This window comes from Primulina tabacum, chromosome 13 (assembly GCF_025594145.1).
Source record: "Primulina tabacum isolate GXHZ01 chromosome 13, ASM2559414v2, whole genome shotgun sequence".
Classification (NCBI taxonomy): Eukaryota; Viridiplantae; Streptophyta; class Magnoliopsida; order Lamiales; family Gesneriaceae; genus Primulina; species Primulina tabacum.
The window spans coordinates 4230322-4252783 of record NC_134562.1 but is presented as its reverse complement, the minus strand read 5'-3'; the positions used below and the strand labels follow the sequence as shown (position 1 = coordinate 4252783).

The window sequence follows — 22462 nt, the reverse complement described above, 5'->3', positions numbered from 1 at the left end:
AAAACGTTGTCTATTATTGTGTTTTTTTGGGCTACGACAACGGTTTTTTAAAAACCGTTATCTTTCAGCTGGTTTTATTAGAGCTACGACAACAGTTTTTTAAAACGTTGTCTTTTCTTAGGGTTTTATATGGTTAACGACAACGGGTTTACAAAAACCGTTGTGGTAGAATTTTTTTAAAAAAAATTTGTAGTGTTATATACACTTGCAATAAAAGGGAGAAGAAAAAGATAGAAAACCCAAACCCATTCCCGCGCTACGTCGCCCTCTTCCCCAAAATCCCAAGCCGACGCTGCCGCTTCTCAACGCCAAGGAAAAACGGCCGACCACCGTGCGATCTAACCATCAAATTCGCGACCTTGGTTCGCCAAGAAGACACCATTATCTTTTATCTGATCGAGAGAGCTACCCATTGCAACACGCAGCAAAGAAAGCGAACACAGTCTGATCGAGAGAGCTACCCATTGCTTTACCTTTCCCTTTCACAAAGCATAAAAGCGAACACAGTCTTTTGAGACCCTGCCCTCTTCCACCTCCGCCGGCGGTGGCGCTTCGAAACTCCTGCTTGTTGTCAAAAATCTCTCCGCCGTAATTGCGAAGTCCAAGCAGCCCATCCTTAAAGGCGTTAATCTTATGGTTCACGAAGGCGAGGTACCTAATTTAAGTTTTTTCCCCCTTGTGTGGTATACAAAATGATGTCGATATGGTTTATTCCATTTTGCTGCATATGTATTTTTTCCACCCAAAATTTGATGCAATTATGATAAACAGTTAAGTGGGGGCTAAGTTGGACGGGTATAGATGTTAAGTGGGCAAGATGATAGTTTGATAACGAAATGTAATTTATCTTTTCACAATTCTGCTGTGTAATCTTGAAGATCACAATATGAATTTAATTTGCATTCAAATCGGCTTTATGAATTTAATTTGTGTTCCACGGAGATGTATTGCATCTGTTGGAAGGATTCGAGTTGAATATTTTTGTAATCACATGACCACTTTTATATTGCAGCGTAGGTGTTCGAGAATTTGCTTAAACTAGATTTTTTTTTCCTTGCAAATTTTTGGCAAAACCTTTTTTTTGTTGATATTTTCTTTTTTCGATAAAGCATGTATATTTTTAGTGAGACGAATTAATAATGATGGTTGAGAGGGAAACTAAAACTATCTATATATCTTTTATTGAACAAAAGTAAATATTGAGACAAATAAAGGTTTTACTCTAATTCTAGTTGTAAGCACATAGTTTTTCAGTTTCTTTGACTCCTAATTTGGTTGTTGGATATGAAAGGTTCATGCTGTGATGGGAAAGAATGGATCTGGGAAGAGTACATTCGCAAAGGTCGGTGCCTTTTTCGTGGTTTTTTGTGATTTCAATATTGTAGTTTCAGACGTATATAAAGAATGACTCGAGAATGTTATATTTCTTGTCGAGCTCAAGTTTTAATTGCTTTATTTTATTGGGCTGAATTGAGCTCATACAAGCTGATTATATGAATTTTGGGTTAAGAACAAGTTTGAGTTATTCTCATTGAATATAAATCCTTCAAGCTTGTACTTTAGCTAGTCTGAGCAAGCTTCTTTGATGCGGATTTGAGAGGTAATTCCTTTGTTATGGTTGTTTTTCAAGTGTAGTTGTGTCACGTGATGGGCCTGATATGAATTTTTCATTCTTTATGTGCACAAATTGAAGGTGACAGTGGAGTAGGAAATTTGCTTACTTTCAAGTTTACAGTCGATAAAAAAGCTGCGGCGGCGGTTTCTTGCAGGTATGTTTCTGCATATTTACGAAATAAATTAATGTCATTTTTGATAAAGCCATCGCCACAAAAATACAACGAATGAAGCTATGTAACACGAGTATTGTTGATAGATTCATCACAACATTGATGTCTAATTTTGTTGTTTACAACTCTTTTGAACACCAACTTAATAGTGTTTGTACAATTGTTTTGAAGGATTTGACTCATTGATGGGTGGTTAGTGGTACGTATAATGGACAAAGATTGGATGTCAGAGAACAGGTTGTCACATGAATATGAGGTTGGGGTGGAGTATTTCTTGCAGTTTGCATCGCGAAACGCTAACAATCCGAATGCAATGCCTTGCCCATGTGCAAAATGTGGTAATCTAAAGACGAAAGATATTGACACTATAAGGGCTCATTTGTGTTGTAATGGTATAGATTTAACATATCATACATGGATTTGGCATGGCGAAAGATCTAAGTTCGGGAACTCAATGAATGATAGTGATCGAGTAGGGCAAGATGAACGCAAATATTTTACCGAGGAACCTATAAGTATGGTACATGGTGCATATGATAGTTATGCTAAGAATCCAAACCAATTCCATAAGTTACTTGAAGATGCCGAGAAACCTTTATATCCTGGATGTGTTAAATTTACAAAGTTATCTGCACTCGTAAAATTATATAACTTGAAGGCAAAATATAGTTGGAGTGATAAAAGTTTCACTGATTTACTTGGTTTGTTTGGGAAAATGCTTCCAGATGACAATGAATTGCCTTTATCTTTGTATGATGCAAAGAAAAGCTTATGTGCTTTAGGGATGGATTATGTGAAAATTCATGCTTGTCCTAATGATTGTATCTTATACCGGAAGGAGCATGAGGATTTTGCCAGTTGCCCTATTTGCGGGATGTCAAGGTGGAAGTTGGGTAAAAATTCTACGATAAATGGAGGAGTTCGTGCAAAGGTCCTTTGGTACTTCCCACCTATTCCCAGATTTCAAAGATGGTTTCAGCAGAAGGTGATATCTAAGGAATTAACTTGGCATGCTGATAAAAGAATTCGTGATGGATACTTGCGTCATCCGGCTGATGCACCCTCTTGGAAAGTAGTGGATCACAACTGGCCAAATTTTGCTTCCGAGCCAAGAAATCTAAGATTGGCCATATCAGCAGACGGCATGAATCCACATAGTTCGATGAGTTCTGCATATAGTTGTTGGCCAATTGTGATGATCACTTACAACCTTCCTCCAAGTTTGTGTATGAAGAGAAAATTTATGATGCTCACTTTGTTGATTTCTGGTCCCAAACAACCGGGAAATGATATTGATGTCTACTTAGCACCTATAATTGACGAATTAAAATTTTTATGGGATAATGGTGTTGATACATATGATGCATATCGAAAAGAAATGTTCTCGCTTAGAGCTGTGTTACTATGGACAATCAATGATTTTCCTGCATATGGGAACATGTCAGGTTGTATTGTGAAAGGATATCATGCATGTCCAATATGTGGTGAAGAAACATATTCAACGAGGTTGAAGCATAGTAGAAAAATTTTGTATACAGGCCATAGAAGGTTTCTTCCTACAAGTCATCCATATCGAAGGCAAAAGAAAGCATTTAATGGGAACCAAGAGTTTAAACTCGCACCAAAACCATTAACTGGGCATGAAGTTTTAGAAAGAGTTGAATGAATTAATTATCGTCTGGGAAAAATGAGTGGGAAGCTTCAGTTGAAGGTAGGTGATGAGAAATCATGTTGGAAAAAGAAATCTATATTCTTTGAACTTGAGTATTGGAAACATCTACATGTTCGACATGTTCTTGATGTGATGCATATTGAAAAAAATGTTTGTGAAAGTCTCATCGGTACGTTACTTGACATTCCAGGAAAAACGAAGGATGGAGTTGCAGCAAGACTAGATCTCATGGAGATGAATTTGAGGACTGATTTGATACCAAAGATGGGGGAGAAAAGAAGGTATTTGCCAGCAGCCTGTTATACTCTAACCAAGTCTGAGAAAAGAAAATTTTGCAATTCTCTGTTTGGAATAAAGGTCCCTACAGGTTACTCATCTAATATTAAAAACCTCGTGTCGATGAAGGACTTGAAACTTGTTGGCCTTAAGTCACACGACTATCACACTTTGATGCAACAATTGCTTCCAGTGGCCATACGTGGTGTCCTACCTAAACATGTTAGAGATACTATCACTCGGTTGTGTGGGTTCTTCAATGTGTTATACAATAAAGTGATAGATGTCTCAAAGTTGGATGAGATACAAAGAGAGATTGTGATGATATTGTGTTTATCTTTTTTTGATATAATGATTCATTTAACCGTTCATCTTGTACGCGAAATAAAATTGTGTGGACCGGTTTGGTTTAGGCATATGTATCCATTTGAAAGATTCATGAAGATATTGAAAGGCTATGTGCAAAATCGCAATCGGCCTGAAGGGTGTATAGCCGAACGTTATATTGCTGAAGAGGCTGTGGAATTTTGCTTGGACTACATGTCTAGTGTATATACAATTGGTATCCCATCAATGCATCGGAGAGTACAACTCACTAAGCCTCTGTCTTGTTCAGTAATGCACTACACTAGTGATGATGAGTTGAATCAAGCACATCGTTATCTACTGGAAAATGATGTTGACGTTGAGCCTTATATCGAGTAATTTCTTTGACTTAGTAATACTTTCTTGCTATTATTTTACATTCAATTGGTTAACTTATCCTTAATCATTTCATCAGGGAACACATGACATTTTTGGATGCAAAATTTCCCCATAAAGCAAAGTCCAAAAGGTGGTTACAAGATGAGCATAACCGAACCTTTATTAACTGGTTACGTGATACTGTAAGTTGTCTAAATATCAATATCATGGAGTTTTTTTAAAACTTAGGGTTAAATTTTAGCACTTTGTGAAATATAGGTTGCAAGTGCAGTTGGCAATTCCACTCGTGAAATTTTCATGTAGAAAGAAAAATAAAGAACTGAGTACTAATTTTTTTATGACATGCATTGCATAATGCATTTTTCTGATTGCCTAACAAATTGTAAATGCTTGAAGGATGTCAAAGAACGAGAAGCCTAAACAGAATACTGCATATTCTGCCAATGACAATAGTTGTGGGGGCAAAACAGTTTTGGAATCTACAGAGACGGAAACAACAAAATCATCTAGAGGTCGTACACGTTTGGATAGGCTTGTTAGGCAAAGGGTTCATGGAATCAGAAAGGATGTGAGGTTCAATAAATTGGGACAGCCAGTTGGAGAATTTGCAGGTGAGATGCAAAGTTATATTGGAGTTCTTGTTCGAGAAAAGGTAAAGATAAGTTATCAGACTTGGAAAATGGTTCCAAATGATGTCAAAGATTTAATATGGGAATCGGTTAATGTAAGTTATAATGTTTTGACTATTTTAATTATTTTTCATATGGTTATGATATGTTTAATGTTATGGGTTAATATGACTTTTACAGCTGACGTACAATGTTGATCAAAGCTGGAAGAAGGGATGTCTGAACTCTGCAAATAACAAGTGGCGACAGTTTAAAGCTTTTCTCACTCAAAAGTTCATTCTTAGCAAGCGGGATAACACTGAGGATTTGAAAGAACCACCTACTGGGTTTGGTATTACACGAGATGATTGGAGTTCATTTGTAATCAGTCGCTTGTCTGATGACTTCATGGTAAGATTCTTAATTTGTTATTTTCAAATTAGTAGACCATAACAAATTATTTCTATTGACATATGATATATGTGGGCAATTTTCAATTAACTAGAAATTGCGTGATGAACAAAAGAAGAGAAGAAAGCAAAACATATACCCCCATCGTATGTCTCGCAAAGGATATGCACGTTTCGCCGACGAAATAGTAAGTATGAGAAACTGAGTTAATTCGAAAAGTTTACTAAGTCCATGCTATGTGATTTTTAAATTTGTTGATAACATACATATTGTTTGTAGGCAGATGAGTTATGTGACGATGATGATATAAATCGAGCAATTATGTGGAAGAAAGGACGGGTCAATAAGAAGGGTCAATATGAAGGCGATGAGTTGAAATCGGCAATAGAAAAGATTGTAAGCAAACAATACATGAAAATGAATAATTTTTATTCATTATAACTGTTTTTAGTAATTATCATGTTCTTTTGTGCATGACAGGATGGTTATGTGCAACAAAAAATCGAGGGTACGTTGCAATATGAAGAAGGAAAAAATGATATCCTTACGAAAGCACTGGATTCATATGAACATTCTGGTCGTGTGAGAGGTGTTGGAGGTCATATCACTCCAAGCATCTACTTTAATATTGGTAGAGTATGGAAGAGTCCTTTTGGTGATGACCATATATTTCTTAATCAAACAAAGGAGTTGATGGAGGCGAAGATATTAATCTCAAAACAAGATGCACGAATCGCAGAACAAAATGCACGCATATCAGATCAAGATGCACGCATACAGAGACTTGAAGAAATGTTCAAAAAAGGTGCAAGAAACTTTGACATTGAAGAAAAAGGTAGTTGCTCAGTAAAGTTGCATCCCATGAGTGACGATAAAATCAAAAAGGGTGCAAGCAACTATGCAACTTCGCATGATGATGACCTGAAAACTTTGAGCAATGCTGAGTTTCTGCAGGTATCTGATTATTGCAATTGTCCATGACTATGATTTGTATCAATTTATAACATGATTATTTGTCTTCTAGGGCAAGTCGGTTGCATTGGCATTGGAATCTAGGACCAACATTGTTGCCTATGGTACAATTTTCCATGTCAATGCGGATGATAAATTATTTCATGGTGTTCCATCACCCATTACTTGCATGCACGTATCCATTGATAATGCTGTGGACAAATTAGCACATTGCCATTTCCAATTCCAAACGAATGTGATACTGTTGGTGATGCTGTTGGAACACATGTAGCTTGGCCAGCACACTTCGTAGTAATTCAAGATGAAGTAAATGTCAATTTATATTTAAATTTAAAGTATCATAAATAATTCAATATTGCAGCTAACATATGTACATTTGCAATGTTTAGAAGCTTCAAAAGAAGAAAAATGTCGACCACAGAAATAAGATTGGTTTGTCTTCAAGTGTGCCAAGATCTTTACATCTTTTGTATTGTTATTGTAAACGTGCTCTAACCGATGAACAAAATTTATCACTGCTTTTTGATCATGATTTATTTGACGAGAGTTACAAACTACTTCTGCACCTTGAAGACATCATTCCTTTCTATAGTTTGGATCCAATATCTGCCAATTGTATAGTTGTGTACATGTGGTAAGTCTTCTTCTTTTGTTTGTTGACCACTTAAGCTGTATAAACTTAATTAATTTATCATATTCACATTATTCTGTTGGAAATTGTAGGCATCTGTATAAAAAGATGAAAAAAGACAACAAGACTGACAAGTTTAGATTTGTCAATCCACACACGATCCCATACATGCCATATGTATCCAAACTTGACAGAAACGGTAAAATCGAACACTTGAATGAAAGAGCAAGTGTTTTGGCCGAAAGACTAAGTGTTGCATCAACAAATCAACTAGTTTTAGTGCCACATAATATTGGGTGAGTCAAAATTACAATATCAAATTTAATTTATTTTCTTGACATTTTATAGAATTGTATGCGCTAATTATGTGTTCTGTGCATAGTTATCATTGGATTCTCACTGTCATCGATCCTTACAAGGAGATGGTTTATTTGTTGGATTCACTTAGTCATCGAAACCGTTACGATGACTGGAAATATGTGGTGGATATGTAAGTTAATATTTTGTTTTTATGTCAAATTTAATTCAGTGAATAAAACACTCATATGTTGACTGTTAATGATGTATGCAGGAGTGTAAGATTGTTTAATTCAAATAAGGAAAGGAAATGGAAAAAACAAGCTATATGGGAAGTAGTAAAGGTATGCATGTGTACTTGTCATTAATTAACGTTTATTTCAATTTGTGTATCAATCACTAACAAATTTTTTTTTAAATTAGGGTCCACGACAACCAGATTCGAAACAATGTGGTTTTTATGTTATGAGATTTATGAGAGAAATGATTGAAAAAAATGCTACCAGTGAGAAGAACTCGATATCTTCAATTGTAATATTCGACATATTCTCAATATTCAAAAATGATTGTGTATTTCTCATTTTTCAATGTCTTTATTGATTGTTTTTTTACTAATATTAATATTGTGTTTGTTCACAGTTCATGAAAACTGAGTATTCCAAGGAAGAGATTGATGAAGTGCGATCCGAGTGGGCGGAATGCATACAAGACTAGGTATGCAAAGTATTGATGACTTAGAACTTAAATGTTATTTGTTTGTGAATTGATGTTATGACTTTCTTTCGAGTATATAAATGTTGTTTGTGTTGGATGGAAATTTTTGGGATGTCCTACTTATGGGGAGGTCATACCGAAATTTCTATTTTCCTCAGTATATATTAGTTATGACTTTATTTACATCTCTATGCACCATTTGTGTTAGTTGCGTTTCCAGTGCATGTCTTGCTTGCAATCTCATCTCTTAGGCGTTGCAAAACTGTTGTCGTTGCTACAAAAAACAACGGTCTCAAAAGTGGCGAAACTGTGGCCGTTCATATATTATGACAATAGATTAAAACCGTTGCAAAACTATTGTCAATAGTGCTAGATAACAACGGTTTAAAACTGTTGCGAAACTGTTGTCGTTGGTAGATAATACAACGGTTTAAATCTGTTGCAAAACCGTTGTAGTTGGTATAAAAGACAACGGTTTAAAACCCTTGCAAAATCGTTGTCGTCGGTAGAAAATACAACTGTTTAAGACCGTTGCAAAACCGTTGTCGTCGGTATAAAATACAACGGTTTAAAACCGTTGTCGTTGAAAACACTTTCAACAACACCCTCAGTTACAACAGTTTTAAATGGCCTACGACAACGGATTTTATCCGTTGTCGTTTGGCTTTTTTGTAGTAGTGTGCTCTGGTTCAGGGGTTGGGTTTGGTTTGGGCTGGGTCTGGGCATGGTCTAGGGTGGTTAGGGTCATGAGGGGTCAAGTGGTTAAGGGCTGGAGGTGTCCTAGTTGGCTAGGAGTCTTGGTGAAGGGAAGGAGATTCACGAACACACAGCACACGCAATTGGTTTGGTTTCCAGGAGGTTCGTGCGTGGGTTAGGGTCATGTTCTTTGGGCTGGGTTTTGTCAGGATGGTTCCTAGGTGTGTTGGCTCGGGACGTGGCTTGAGTTGGCTCCAGCGTGGCTCGAGTAAATTAGGAGATGGCTCGGTATGTTCGGTTATGTGTCAAAAACAAAAATTAAAAGGCTAAAATTGAATCTATGGATCCAAGGGTGTGGCTCATGACTTGGAAGGGTAGGATAAATAATAAAAAATGATATATTTAAAGTTTGAGATCAAAATAACGAGTTTTGGATTTATCCGGGATTTTATCGCCGCACGAAACGTTTATTAAAGAATTAACGAAAACGCCTAGATTTAAGCTTAATAAAAGTATGGAAAATTATATTTAAGCTCAAATAATTATTAAAAGTCTTAGTTTTTAATTTGTGAATTTTATATTAAGGTTTGATTTAATTCGGAATTAAAACGCAATAATATGTTATATTTAAAGAATAAATTAAAAGTCATTGATTTTAAGCCAAGTAAAAATATGGGAAATTCATGTAAGCTTAAATAATTATTTGGGACATATTAGAGTCAATGAAATGAAGAAAAAGTCAAAACGTGGAATTTTACGTCTAGGGGTAAAACTGTCATTTTACACCTAGAAATTAGTAAACGTAATGGCAGTGTCCTAAATGTTGCTTTACATGTGTAGGATCGAGGGCTTACCGCTTTACCAAAAGCTATAGCTGGTGGTAATGGTGCAACTCAAATCTTTTAAACCGCACAGCAGCTCAAGCACCACGATTCGATCACTCTACCAAGCAGGGATAATTATTGCACCCAGCAATCTTCCTCCCAATAATTGCACTCCTTGCAATCAATGAGAATCGAACCCGTTACCTTTTCTTTGATACCAATTGTAGGACCGAGTGCTTACCGTTTTACCAAAAGCTATAGCTAGTAGTAATGGTGCAACTCAAATCTTTTAAATCGCACAGCAACTCAAGCACCACGATTCGATCGCTCTACCAAGTAGGGACAATTATTGCACCCAACAACATGCTAATATGATTATTTTAAATTTTTATGAATTTTTATGATGTTAAAGTGATGATTTTAAATATTTATGATTTAAGATGTCAAAATGTTATTTTGAACGTTTATGATGTTGAAATGTTTATTTAAAAGATTTATGTTATATGTTAAAAGGTTTTTTTTTAAAATGTTTATGGATTTCTATGAGGAAACGATAATGTTAAAAGATATTTTTGTATGCTTGTTTTTAAAAGGAAAATGATATTAAATGCATGATTTTTATAAAGTGATGAAAATGTAAAACGTTGAAGGAAGTGAAGTAATTGTGACTATTGAGGATATGAGGATAAGAATGGGGATATCGTGAGGGAAAATGCCCCAGAGAGAGCCCATTTATGGAAGAAGGCCCCAGAGGGAGCCTGACGATCGTATTTCCATTCGATGAGGATAGGCCAAGGCTCAGTTGACGAGAGATCATCGCTGAAGTCCCCGCCGCCCAGTACTGTGGTTACATGTAGATGGATCCATCGACTTTTGAGGATGAGAAAAGTCACAATTAACGATCTGAATTCAATAAAAAATAAATGTTTATGATAATGATGAAAAGATACATGTTATGAATGAGGAAAAGGAAAATGTTGAGGTTTAAAGTATGCATGTTCATATGAATATGTTTATGAGGATATGAAAATGTTTATGAAAATGTTATGGAAATGTTTACGTTTAAAGTTAATGCATCATTATGAAAACGTTTTACTGAAAGTTTATGCATCATAAAAAGGTTTACGAAAATGTTATGTTTAAAGTTTATGCATCTTCATGAAAACGATATTTTAAATACAAGTATTTTCACTATTGTATGTGATATGTATATGTAGTATTTGTTATCAAGATTATGGTGTGTTGAGTCTTTAGTCTCACTAGGTGTGATTGATGCAGCTGATTATGATAATAATGTTAATAGAGGACTTGATGGTTGACTTTGCTGGACTGAAGGTGCCCATAACCCGAGAACCGACGCTACTTTTCCGCACTAGTTATGATTTATGATTTTAAGGGATGTTAAAGATATTTTTACGACGATTTATTTATGAGTTGTTTTTGAGAGGTTATAGTATGAGCTATACTTTTGAGATTTATTGCTTTTTAGGTTTGGTAAAATGTTTGACGATTTGAATATTTCCTTTTGATTTTTAAATGTCATTTGGTTGGGTTATTTTAAAATGGCGTAAAAAATACTTTAATTATTTTATGCAAGTGTTCGGCCGATGCTAGTAAGGGTTTTAAAAAAAATCTGGTACTTTATAAGGAAACGAATAGCAGACGTTCCATTAAGTCTATTGCTTATCAGAGTAACCATGATCTTGTAACTGGTTTGCCCAAAATAGATTTTTCAAAGGATAAAATTTGTTCAGCATGTCAGTTTGGTAAGCAAATAAGATCCTCATTTTAAAAAAGGAAGTAAATCATCCTCCAGATGCTTAGAACCTGCTGCATATAGATCTTTTTGGTTCTATACCAGTCATGAGTTTAGGGGGAATGAAATACACCTTGGTGATCGTTGACGATTTTTCAAGATTTACTTGGGTTATCTTTTTAAAATCAAAAGACTAAAACTGCTGCACAACTGATTATACTTTTCAAAAGATTATTAAATGAAAAATCAGTTGGAATTGATAGGATAAGGACTGATCAAGGGACTGAATTCATCAATCAAACTCTTTCACAATTTTAGAAAAAACTGGGATCAAGCATGAGCTCTCAGCAGCTAGAACACCTCAGCAAAATGGTGTAGCTGAGAGAAGAAATTGAACCCTTAAATAAGTTGCTAGAACAAAGCTTGCTGATTCTGGTATTTCTCATAGATTTTGGGCAGAAGCAGTAAACACTGCGTGTTACACTCAGAACATATCAATGATTATTAAAAATTATTTGAAAACTCCATATGAGATCTAGCGTAGACGTAAAAGTTTGATATCTTATATTAAAATATTCGGCTGCAGATGTTTTATTTTCGATAATGGGAAAAATCATTTAAAAGCTTTTGATGCTAAATATGCAGAGGGAATATTTCTTGGTTATTCATCAGTTAGTAAAGCTTACAGAGTATTTAACAAATGCACTTTGAATGTCGAAGAGTCAATTCATGTGGTATTTGATAAAACTGTACTAACTGATAAGCCAACTGATCCAGTTGAGCTAGTTGATCGCTTTACATATATAAGTTTGGAGGATGAAGAAGAAAATCACATCAATCAAAATATCCTTCAAACACCCGAACCAGAAGTGCTAGATCAATCAGTTGAACAAGAAAGTGTTCCTGATAATCAGTTGGTAGAGCAAAATGATAATACTCAAATACCAACTGAAGCAGCAGCAACTGAAAATGAAGAAAACATTCAGTTGCGGAGATCGATGCAACAAATAATGAACATAGATGGAAAAAATCTCATCCACAGAATTGGTAATAGGTAACTCATATGATCCGGTAAGAACTCGAAATCAAATGATTAATCTATTTATTCATTCAGCTTTTGTTTCACAACTGGAACCAAAGAAAACTGATGAAGCCCTTGCTGATCCTAACTGGATAAATGCTATGCAAGAAGAGCTAAATCAGTTTACCCATAACAATGTCTGGAACTTAGTTCCAAGACCAGTTTCTAAAACTGTTATAGGTACGAAATGGGTATACAGAAACAAACTGACGAAGATGGTTCAGCTGTGCGCAATAAAGCGAGGCTTGTAGCACAAGGATACTAGAAAAAGAAGAAATAGATTATGACGAGACATATGCACTAGTTGCAAGACTGGAAGCAATCAGAATATTCCTTTCTTATGCCTCATTTAAATAAATTGTCTGCATCTCTATTAAAGAATATGCCATTTAAAAATAATCATAAGTAATTACCAATAAAAATATAGCGGAGTAAAATCGAGTAAAAATCCTAACATCAATCAGTAAAATAAAACAGCGTAAAAATACTCAAATCATCTCAATAACATAAAATCGGAAACATGCGGAAAATCATGAGGTCCTCGGGTCGTATCGTCCACCAGGGCTGTCGGCTCAGAGTTCGGCACCTCCAGCCCCCTCAAAATCCTGATCATCTGCATCACACATGCCTAGTGAGTCTAAAGACTCAACACACCTGTACCGTGATAACAAATACATATACGTAACAAGCACGAGTGAAAAATATCGTAATCAACATACATTTCATGTCTGGAGTAAAATCATATGCATAATCGTGATCTGTCAAAACATGATAATAATCATAGCATGTATCATCGTATCAACATATACGTGTTCATTTTCTTGATTTGAATTTCGTCTGTCAGCTGTGACTTTCATATTATCATGTCATTCGATGGATCCATCTACGTGTAACTGAGGTACACGGCGGCGAAGGCATCAGCGACAGCATTACCCGTCCACTGTGCCCCAACCTAACGTGTCATCATGTCATCGTTTCATCATGTCATCGTGTCATCGTATTAGTCACAACCAACTCTCATCCTTCATAAACGTGTCATCATATTCACCACTTAAATAAAAGCATGCATATACATAATTTTTTCTTCAAACCAAGCATGCAACGTATTTATCTTATTTCCATAAAAATTATGAACACGATGTGTAAACATTTAAAATATCGTAAATTTGCCCCTGGAAACCCAAAAATTACCGTTGTAATCCTGGACCTCTAAAATCGACCCGAAGCTTACTAAAAACCTTAAAATATCCCAAAACATATTTATAAGCATTCATAGACGTAAACTCGAGCCCAATACAACACTTATTTGATTCATTTTAAAACTTGGACTGAAGTCTTGGTTTTAACTCGAATCGAACCGAAACTTCCCCAAATTTTTCCCAACTTTTTACCATACCTATAAACACTTAAAAAGACTCTAAAAATCTCCAAACCAGACTCATAAGCCCCTCGGGTCACCACTTGAATGCTGCTGGAAAATTCCCAAAAGTTTCTCTCAAACCCTATGAGTCCCCTTTCCGTTTTTACAGCCCTAACCCAAAACCAAATGGACCAGTAGTGACTCGACCTCCCTAGACCACCCTAGGACTTCTATGAACTCAGAGAACTCTTGGCTAGCCTCCCATTCACTCCACAGTTCCAACCCGATCGTTAAACCACAAGGTGAACCAACCCGCGGCTGTTTCTCCTAGCACACGATAGATCGACTTCAAGGGTGACTCCAGCAGCGTTAGAGCCCTCCTCAGCCATGACTCAAACTCCACATGGTCTGGTCTAGGCCTTGGATCGACCCTTGCATAGCCAGCCCTCACCCTTTGCACGCGATCTTCCCCGAACCCAATCAAACCCCTTGCTGCCTTCCACGATTTTTAGCGTACAACCCCTACATATCGTCCCCAACCCAAAGAAATCAAACTCTCGAGTAAAGGAACCCTTTAAACAAGCTACACGACAGCCCCCTTTCAAACGAACGTGAAAACGTGAGCAACACAACACATAATGCAATAAAATGGTGCAAAACTGAAAGATTTCTCATGTTGTTGACAAGATCCAAAGATTTCATGAAGGTATGCACACACAGCAGTAATATTGACGTGCATGATGCAAAACAAAGTAACAAGCATGCCTTGATGATGTATAAACACGAGGGGATCGAAGAACGATTGCTAAAGGAATTACTCTTTGCAAGAAAGATGGTATTCAAAGCCTTTCTGGTGGAATTATACTGAAAACAGAGAGGAAGGTTCTGAAAATGAGGGGTGTCGGCTGGTGGGATGGGGAATAATAGGTTTAGGGTTAATTATGTATTATTTAAATAGTTAAAAATTAGCTAAAAAGGATTTTAAGCCCAAAAATCTTAAAATTAGGCCCATTAAGTCCAAACATAACCCCGGAAAATATTTCATGTTCGAAAGTTTTTGAAAATATTAGCTGAACCCTCAAAAAGTCTCCGGATTCGATAAAATTAACGTACCGTTAAAAATTATGCTCTTGCGGGTAAAAATACCCAACATGGCCCGTTTCTTGAAAAATACCTTTAAAACACCTTATAATAATTAATAAAAATTAATCATGTAATTAAAATATTTTTCCTGATAATTCACCGGTCTCCGTTCCTTGTTCGAGTGCGAAATGCACCTAGAAACCCTAATGCATGAACTTTTAAAATTTCATGAATTAAATCCTATCATGCATAAAATGAATAAAAATAATTAAACACATAATTTAAAATAAAATCCTAGATCGCATGCATTCATGTTACGTGAATTAAATTCCGGGACCTTACCGGTCAATTGCAAGGAAGAAGTATATGCTGAACAATCACCAGGTTTTATTAATCACTCTCTTCCTGATCATGTTTATTATTTTAACAAAGCTCTATATGGTCTTAACAAGTTCCCAGAGCTTGGTATAAAACACTTTCAAATTTTCTAACTGATCATGACTTCACTGTTGGATCAGTTGATAAGACTGTTCAAGTTTTCAAAGAATAATCATATTCTTCTCGTACAAATATATGCCGATGATATTATTTTTGGGTCAAATAACCCCAAATTATGCGAGAAATTTTCCGAGTTAATGCAGGAAAAATTCGTGATGAGTCAGATGGGTGAACTGACATTCTTTCTCAGTTTGCAAGTGAAATAACTGGAAACTTGTATCTTTATCAATCAGACCAAATACACGAAAGAATTGCTTAAAAAAATTTGGCATGGAAACATGTTCGGCTGCAACTACTCCCATGAGTTCATCGATTAAATTAGATAATGATCAAGGGAGAATATCAATTGAGACGACACTCTACAGAGGTCTAATAGGTTCTTTGTTATAGCTAACTACTAGTCGCCCTGATATCGTATTTGTTGTTTGCATGTGTGCCAGATTTCAGACCAATCCTAAGCAATCGAACTTTTCAGCTACCAAACGTATATTGAAATATTTTAAAGGCACACAAGATGTGGGCTTATGGTATTCTAAGGACTCATCGTTCAATTTAGTTGGATACTCAGATGCAGATTATGCGGGGTGTAAGTTTGATCGAAAAAGCACCAGTGGATCATGTCAGTTTCTAGGAGACATGCTGATTTCATGGTTCAGTAAGAAGCAAACATCTATAGCAACTTCCACAACTGAAGCAGAATATCCTTGCTGCTGGAAGCTGCTGCGCTCAACTGCTGTAGGTTCAGCAACAAATGAAAGACTATGGAGTCATTGCAAAAGAATCTTCGATCTTTTGTGATAACATAAGCACAATTGAAATTACATATAATCCAGTTCTTCACTCAAGGACCCTGCACATCGATGTCAGACATAATTTCATCAGAGATCATGCTCTAAAGAAGGCAATCAGACTGGAATACATACCAACTGATCAACAAGCAACTGACATCTTCACTAAACCATTACCCGAGACTAAGTTTTCTCATTTTCGCAATATTCTTGGTTTAATTGATCTGTCTTAAATATATCTGTTTTAATGCTGATATGTAAGTTATTGATAATTATTATTCAGTTAGTTATTTTTCAGTTAGTCAATTTGATAAGATCGATTAACGTATCAAGAGTGTTTAGAAGGGGGGGGTTGAATAAACACTCACAATTAAAACTGATCTTTTCGAATTTTGAGTTCAGTTTGGTGACAAACTGATTCTCGGAATCTTGTTGGTCAATGACAATCAGTTAAACTAAAGTAGTTGCGGAAAATAACTGACTGAAAGATAGAATACGAAACTGAAATAAAGTAGGCAAGAGTTGTTTCTGGATGTTCGGAGAATTTAATTACTCCTACGTCACCCCTTCTATCTCACGGATAGGATATCCACTAAAAGACTTTGATCAAATACAAGAATTGTACTGACCCACTTCAGTTTGGACTTAACACTGCCAAAGCTGAAACTCTTAGTTTAACAGGATGTTCTCAGTGCGTAACTGATCTTAGTACTATCAAATTTCAACGATTTTTACAACTTGCTAGTGAGCTCAAATTGTAGCCTTAACTGCTACGAATATATCAAATAAGAGTGAGCTAAGATTTTGGCAGAGTAACAGCAGGCTTTTGAATAGAATAATCTCGTCGTCTTTTTAGCTGTTCTTCTGTCATATTTATAAGCTTCCTTCCAACGGTAACTTGAGATGAATTTGAATCTTTGTATCCGTTGAATTCTTCTTGATTATTCCTTGGGCATTGTTTGCTTCATTTATTGTGATGCGGCCTCTTAATTGCTTTCGTCGAAATGCGTTGTTCCAAGTGCGTCGTTCCACATTCAGTTGCAATCTGCTATGTTCTTTCCCGAGACATGTTCAGTTGAAGAGTGCTTAGCATCAGGCTGAATATATCAATTGATCAGTTTCCAACTGATCAGTCAGTTGATTTCAGTTATTAAGTCCAGTTGCTGAGTTCAGTTTACTTGATCAGTTGGTTCGTATTTTCAGTTGATTCATATTTTGTCAAACGCCGGAATTTAGTTTCCAACAATTTTCCCCTTTATGGTGTTTGACAAAACTAAGTAGATAATAACTGAACGTCTAAGAGATTGAATTTCTTGAACTGAAAGAAGTCTTGATTTAATAACAACTGAGTCTAATAATCTGGTTAACTGCTTTTTAACAAGATGATTTCTTCTGCTGTTTCTCAAGATGCTCTTTGATATTTGATTTCTTCCCCCTTTTTGTCAAACAATTCCATCTTCTCAGATAATTTTCGAACGTCAGTGGAAAGAATTTTGACATCTGCGGAGATACTTGAGACAGCAGTTTGTAAACAAGTCTGCAGCAATTCCATTTTATTAGAAACAGAAGTTTTCAATCGCTGAACTCGTTTACTAATTATATCCTTGAGTTGTAAATAGACTTTGAGCTAGACCTCTCTTCATCTCATCCACAGTTTTGGTAAGAGACTCCATGTTTGCCTGAATAGCTTTCAGTTTTGCAGAGTCATATTCAATTGAAGAATCCAATTTGACAGTATGATAGAATTGTGTAGATTGAATTCTCTTGATTTCAGTAATCATCTGCTGCATATTGTGCTGCATATTTTGGATTTCTTCAAGAACAAGATCTATTTCTGTGGATTGAGGAGGAGGTGACTGATGAGAGGATTCCGGTCCTCTTGTGGTTTGATCAAATATAACCAACTCTTGGTTAGTTGCTACTGTTTCAGCAACATTCTGAACTGAAGTGATTGTTGCAGCAATTTCTTCTGGAACTTGAGACGGAGAAAGTGGATTTTGATCAGCAGATGAGCTGCCTGGAGGAATAATAGAGTCTGATGAAGCCAAAATTGGTGCCTCTAGAGGATGATCTTGGGGATCAATTGGCACAACAGTTGGAATAGTTTGTTCAGCAGATGAATCTGGCTGAACTGGTGCTTCTGAAGAGATAGGAAGCTCTGGATTGATTTGATCAACGGGATGATCAACTTTATCAGAAATAGGTTCACTCAATTGGGATTCTTGCACCACTGTTTGGATAATTTCATCAATGTTTGCGAAAGATAATTCTGCTTCGGTGTACATTTGATGTTCACCAGTAGGTGATTGAGACATATCCTGAACTGGCTCTTCAGTTGGAATACTAGCCTGTTATGAGGATGACTCTTTCTGCTTAGAGGGAGGTTCTTCAACTATTTTCTTTTCATCATCGTCTGGATCTCCTTTCTGAAGGACTAACTCTTGATCCATTTCCCAAAACTTTATCTGAGATAGCAAGCCAATCAGATCGGTGTGTAGCTGAGTAATCACCGCATGATCAGCATAGGCAGTAGGATTTGTTGGAACGTAGTTAGCCTTCAGTTTGTCAATAATTTGTGCTAACTTCTTGGCTCTCATCTGATCAAACAAATATGTTTTCCTCTCCATAGCTTGAGCAATGGTGGCAGCTTTGACTATCTTGAGGACAGAAGCTTCCAGTTTGATGAACTTGTTCAGCTGAGATTTCTTTCTCAGTTGCTTGGCAAAAATATGTGTACGATAGGCTGTCCAAGCATCATCGATTTGAAGTTTTAATGCTGCAAAATTATTAACCTCATCCCAAACAAGGTCAATGTGGGTTTGAATGGGATTGGATGGCCTTGGTTCTTCAATCAATTTGCCCTTGCCTTTATCAGAACTGAGGATGTGTGGAATTTCCAGACCAGTTCGAGTAGTATCCACCTGTTATATAATACTGATGCCTTTGGGTCGGGCAGGTGCCGGAACAGTAGGACGAATAATATTAATCAGAGGGGCTTTGATCTTAACTGTTTCTTTCTTTGCACCAGCTGATTTTTCTGGTGGGATGATATTCAGAGGGACTGCTTCAATTGGCTGCTGAGCATCTGAAGATATTAGCTTGTCAGTAGGAATAGATTCCTCTGTAGTTGTTGGTTTAATCCTCTGGGTTCTTGGTTTCTTGGCGATCTTTGAGGAAGGAGTTTTCTCTGAATCGGATTCCTTCTAATTTCAGTTTTGCTGACTTCAGTTGAGCCAATGTCTTGGCCTTTTTCACTGATTTAGGAGCCGCCTGTTGAGTCCCAATCTCCTGTTTTATCTTTACAAACTGAGCAGGAGAAATGTCCAATTTTGTCTTGGGTGGCATAGTATTCTTCGCATTGAAGACTTTGAATTTGGATGATTTTTCTGAATTATCTGCCACTAACTCCTTCACTTTCAGCAGATAGCTCAGTTGCACTGCAAAGCCTTTGGACTGTTTGGATGATAGAAACATATTCTTTAAAATATTGAATATAAGATGCTTCCAGTTGAGTTTACGTTCAGCCATAATGATAGAAATGGCTTGAAATTTTTCCAATGTAAGTGCAGCAAAAGATCCAGCTTTCGCCAAAATTCCTTTGGCGACTATATCAGGAAGTAACTGAACCTCGTGCTTCAGCTCCTTCTTTGGATCGGAAACATTGATTTTCCGTCCATCAGCAGAAAGTGAGGTTTGCATTTTTTCAACGTCAGATGTTTTAACATCAGAGAAGTGTGCCAGTCCATCAGATGGTAAAGAAAAAATTTCTCCAAAGGAATCTTCAGAGATGGTCAGCATCTGACCATTGATAGTAGAAGCGATGTTTCCATCAGAATTGGTCATACCGTTAGAGTAGAATTCCTGAAGTTCTTTGGGGTAGATCTCTTGTGATGATTGTCCCAAGAATGTCCTTAACCCAGCAGTTTCGAGTTTTTGAAAGACGTTCTTGACATCAGCGTCGCCGAAAGATAGAATGGATCCGAAGTTGATAGCCATTGCATTCAGCATATAAGCAGGAGTTTGATTCGCCATTTTGATAAAATGATCTGAAATTCATAAACGATAAGCTCTGGAATTAGTATGTTCATAGAAACTGATTGTATGCGTAAGAAGAAAACTGATTTGGAGCGGGCTTAGTACAGTTGTTCGTGACTGTTCAAATTCGGGACACGTGTCAGTCCATCAAAATTTTGAATAAAAACCTGTGTACGTGTGCTATAAGCGTGTGTACAATTTAAACGGTTCAAATACTTCCACGTTTTCAAAATGAGATTCATCATTAGATAATAGACAGTCACGTCACTTGATTTGGAATATAATATGTTTTAATTAGTTAACTTATATGAGAAGATTAGTGAAATACCCAACTGAACGATCAGTTGTAAGACTGTGTCCTTTCAGTTGAGAGTTTACTAACATCTGTCTTCTCAGTTAACCTTTTAAAACCATTATTCCTCCTTAATTAGTGCATAAAATAATTAAAGCGAATAAATTTAAAGGTCAGACAGATTATCGTTTGCTGAAACATTGACGACCCTTCAGCTTCCTTGATATTCTGCTATAAATAGAAGTAACACGGTTAGTTTCAGTTATATTGGTGAAAATATTCAAGACGAAAGAATGGCAGATGCGAGTAGCATGAGTGCTTTGCCATTTTCTCTGGAAGCTAGGAAGGCTGTTATAGAAGACGAAGTCTTCTACAAGAGTCTTCCCTACTGGGAAAAGTTACAGGAGCTTGCGTTCCTGTATAATTCTGGAGAGGCTACCACTCCCAAACTGATGGCAGAGTTGAGAGAAGTGCGGGAGGCACTTGCACATAGCTGTGTGGGTGGATATCTTCACAGATGGTCATCTCTATCAGTTGATGCTTCGAAAGGAACTGGAGATCCTTAATCGCATAGCTTCTTCTCACAGCTTTCTCAAGACATCTTCCTCATCTCTATCCGTTTGGTTGAGAATGTGGATAGATGATATAGAGGAAAAATATGAAAATGTAATCCAAGCAAATATTTATGGTTGAATAAAACATTTATTTTGGATTTAACTTTGTTTTTCTTTTTCCTGCAAGTAATAAGTTTCATTAGTTATATGAATTGCGATCATAAACAGACGAACTGATGATTGGTTAAGCGTTAAGTAATAAATGTCAAACTGATATCAGTTGATAATGAACAACTGATATTTAAGAAGCCTCGATAAATGAGAAAAACGCTTCGGTTGATTTGAGTCTCTTCAGTTTCCTCAACATTTAAGTTTCATCTGTCTATAAATAAGATGATTAGAATGTGATAATAACAATTCAATATATCGGATTCAAGTAACTCTGATGCATGCAGTAGTTCGCATATTCAAGTTAATGAGCAAATAAGTCCTTATTTAGAAGAGTTGAAGAAGACAATAGAAGAATATGTCTTGATGAAAGTGATGTCAACATGGTTCAAGATTCATGATTTGCAGAGGGTAAGTAATAGTGGTGTTGTTCCTACTCGTGCTCAAGCAGCAACAACAAGAAAATACATTGATCGTTTTGAAGTTAAGCATGTTACAGATTTGACTGATGACAAATGTCTGTTAGAAGCAGTGTTATGGAAGGAATGGCACGTGGTTGGGAAGATTTCTACAACTAGGTCATTTTCTAGAATCCAAATTTATGAGTTGAATGATTGGATTAGAGAATGGCAGGATTCAGTTAGTTCTATGATATCTTCTGTAAATTGGGATCGATGGTATTCTTAATAAAGTATTATTTTTAATTTGTTGTGTTCTTATTTTATGCAAATAATTCTATTAGTAAAGCAACATGAGTAATAATTTTAAGACAGATCAATTAAACCAAGAATATTGTGAAAGTGAGAAAACTTAGTCTCGGGTAATGGTTTGGTGAAAATGTTAGCTGCTTGTTGCTCAATTGATATATACTCCAGTCTAATGTCCTTCTTCAAAGCATGATCTCTGATGAAGTGGTGTCTGACATCTATATGCTTTGTCCTTGAGTGAAGAACTGGATTATAGGTGATGGCAATTGTACTCGTATTGTCACAAAATATGGGCGAATTATTTGTAATTACTCCATAATCTCTCAGTTGTTGCTGGATCAAGATCAGTTGTGCACAGCAACTACCAGCAGCAAGGTATTCTGCTTCAGTTGTTGAGGTAGCTATAGATGTCTGCTTGCTTGCTGAACCAAGAGATCAGCATGTCTCCTAGAAACTGACAAGATCCACTTGTAGTTTTACGATCAAGCTTACATCCTGCATAATCTGCATCTGAATATCAACTAAATTGAAAGTAGAGTCTTTAGAA

General features: G+C 36.3%; 2 protein-coding genes across 2 annotated transcripts; both read left to right on the top strand.

Moving 5' to 3' along the window:
- The first annotated feature begins 1284 nt into the window (after positions 1-1284).
- On the top strand, positions 1285-6455 carry LOC142521801 (uncharacterized). The gene is made up of 7 exons (XM_075624983.1): positions 1285-1342; positions 1694-1769; positions 4837-5164; positions 5250-5459; positions 5554-5646; positions 5739-5855; positions 5940-6455. The coding sequence occupies exons 1-7, from the start codon at positions 1285-1287 to the stop codon at positions 6438-6440; spliced, it is 1383 nt and encodes a 460-aa protein (XP_075481098.1). The 3' UTR covers positions 6441-6455.
- Positions 6456-6761: 306 nt separating this feature from the next.
- LOC142523469 (uncharacterized) lies at positions 6762-8083 on the top strand. Its single transcript, XM_075627277.1, has 6 exons — positions 6762-7065; positions 7155-7358; positions 7445-7552; positions 7634-7703; positions 7783-7890; positions 7999-8083. The coding sequence occupies exons 1-6, from the start codon at positions 7061-7063 to the stop codon at positions 8071-8073; spliced, it is 570 nt and encodes a 189-aa protein (XP_075483392.1). The 5' UTR covers positions 6762-7060; the 3' UTR covers positions 8074-8083.
- The last annotated feature ends 14379 nt before the right edge of the window (positions 8084-22462 follow it).

Coding starts and splice junctions, on each gene's coding strand:
- LOC142521801 (XM_075624983.1), top strand. CDS start 1,285: ATGAAAGGTTCATGCTGTGATGGGAAAGAATGGATCTGGGAAGAGTAC. Junction 1,770..4,836: donor GCGGCGGCGGTTTCTTGCAG/GTATGTTTCTGC, acceptor AAATGCTTGAAG/GATGTCAAAGAACGAGAAGC. Junction 5,460..5,553: donor GCTTGTCTGATGACTTCATG/GTAAGATTCTTA, acceptor TCAATTAACTAG/AAATTGCGTGATGAACAAAA.
- LOC142523469 (XM_075627277.1), top strand. Junction 7,359..7,444: donor TTAGTGCCACATAATATTGG/GTGAGTCAAAAT, acceptor TTCTGTGCATAG/TTATCATTGGATTCTCACTG. Junction 7,704..7,782: donor CTATATGGGAAGTAGTAAAG/GTATGCATGTGT, acceptor TTTTTAAATTAG/GGTCCACGACAACCAGATTC.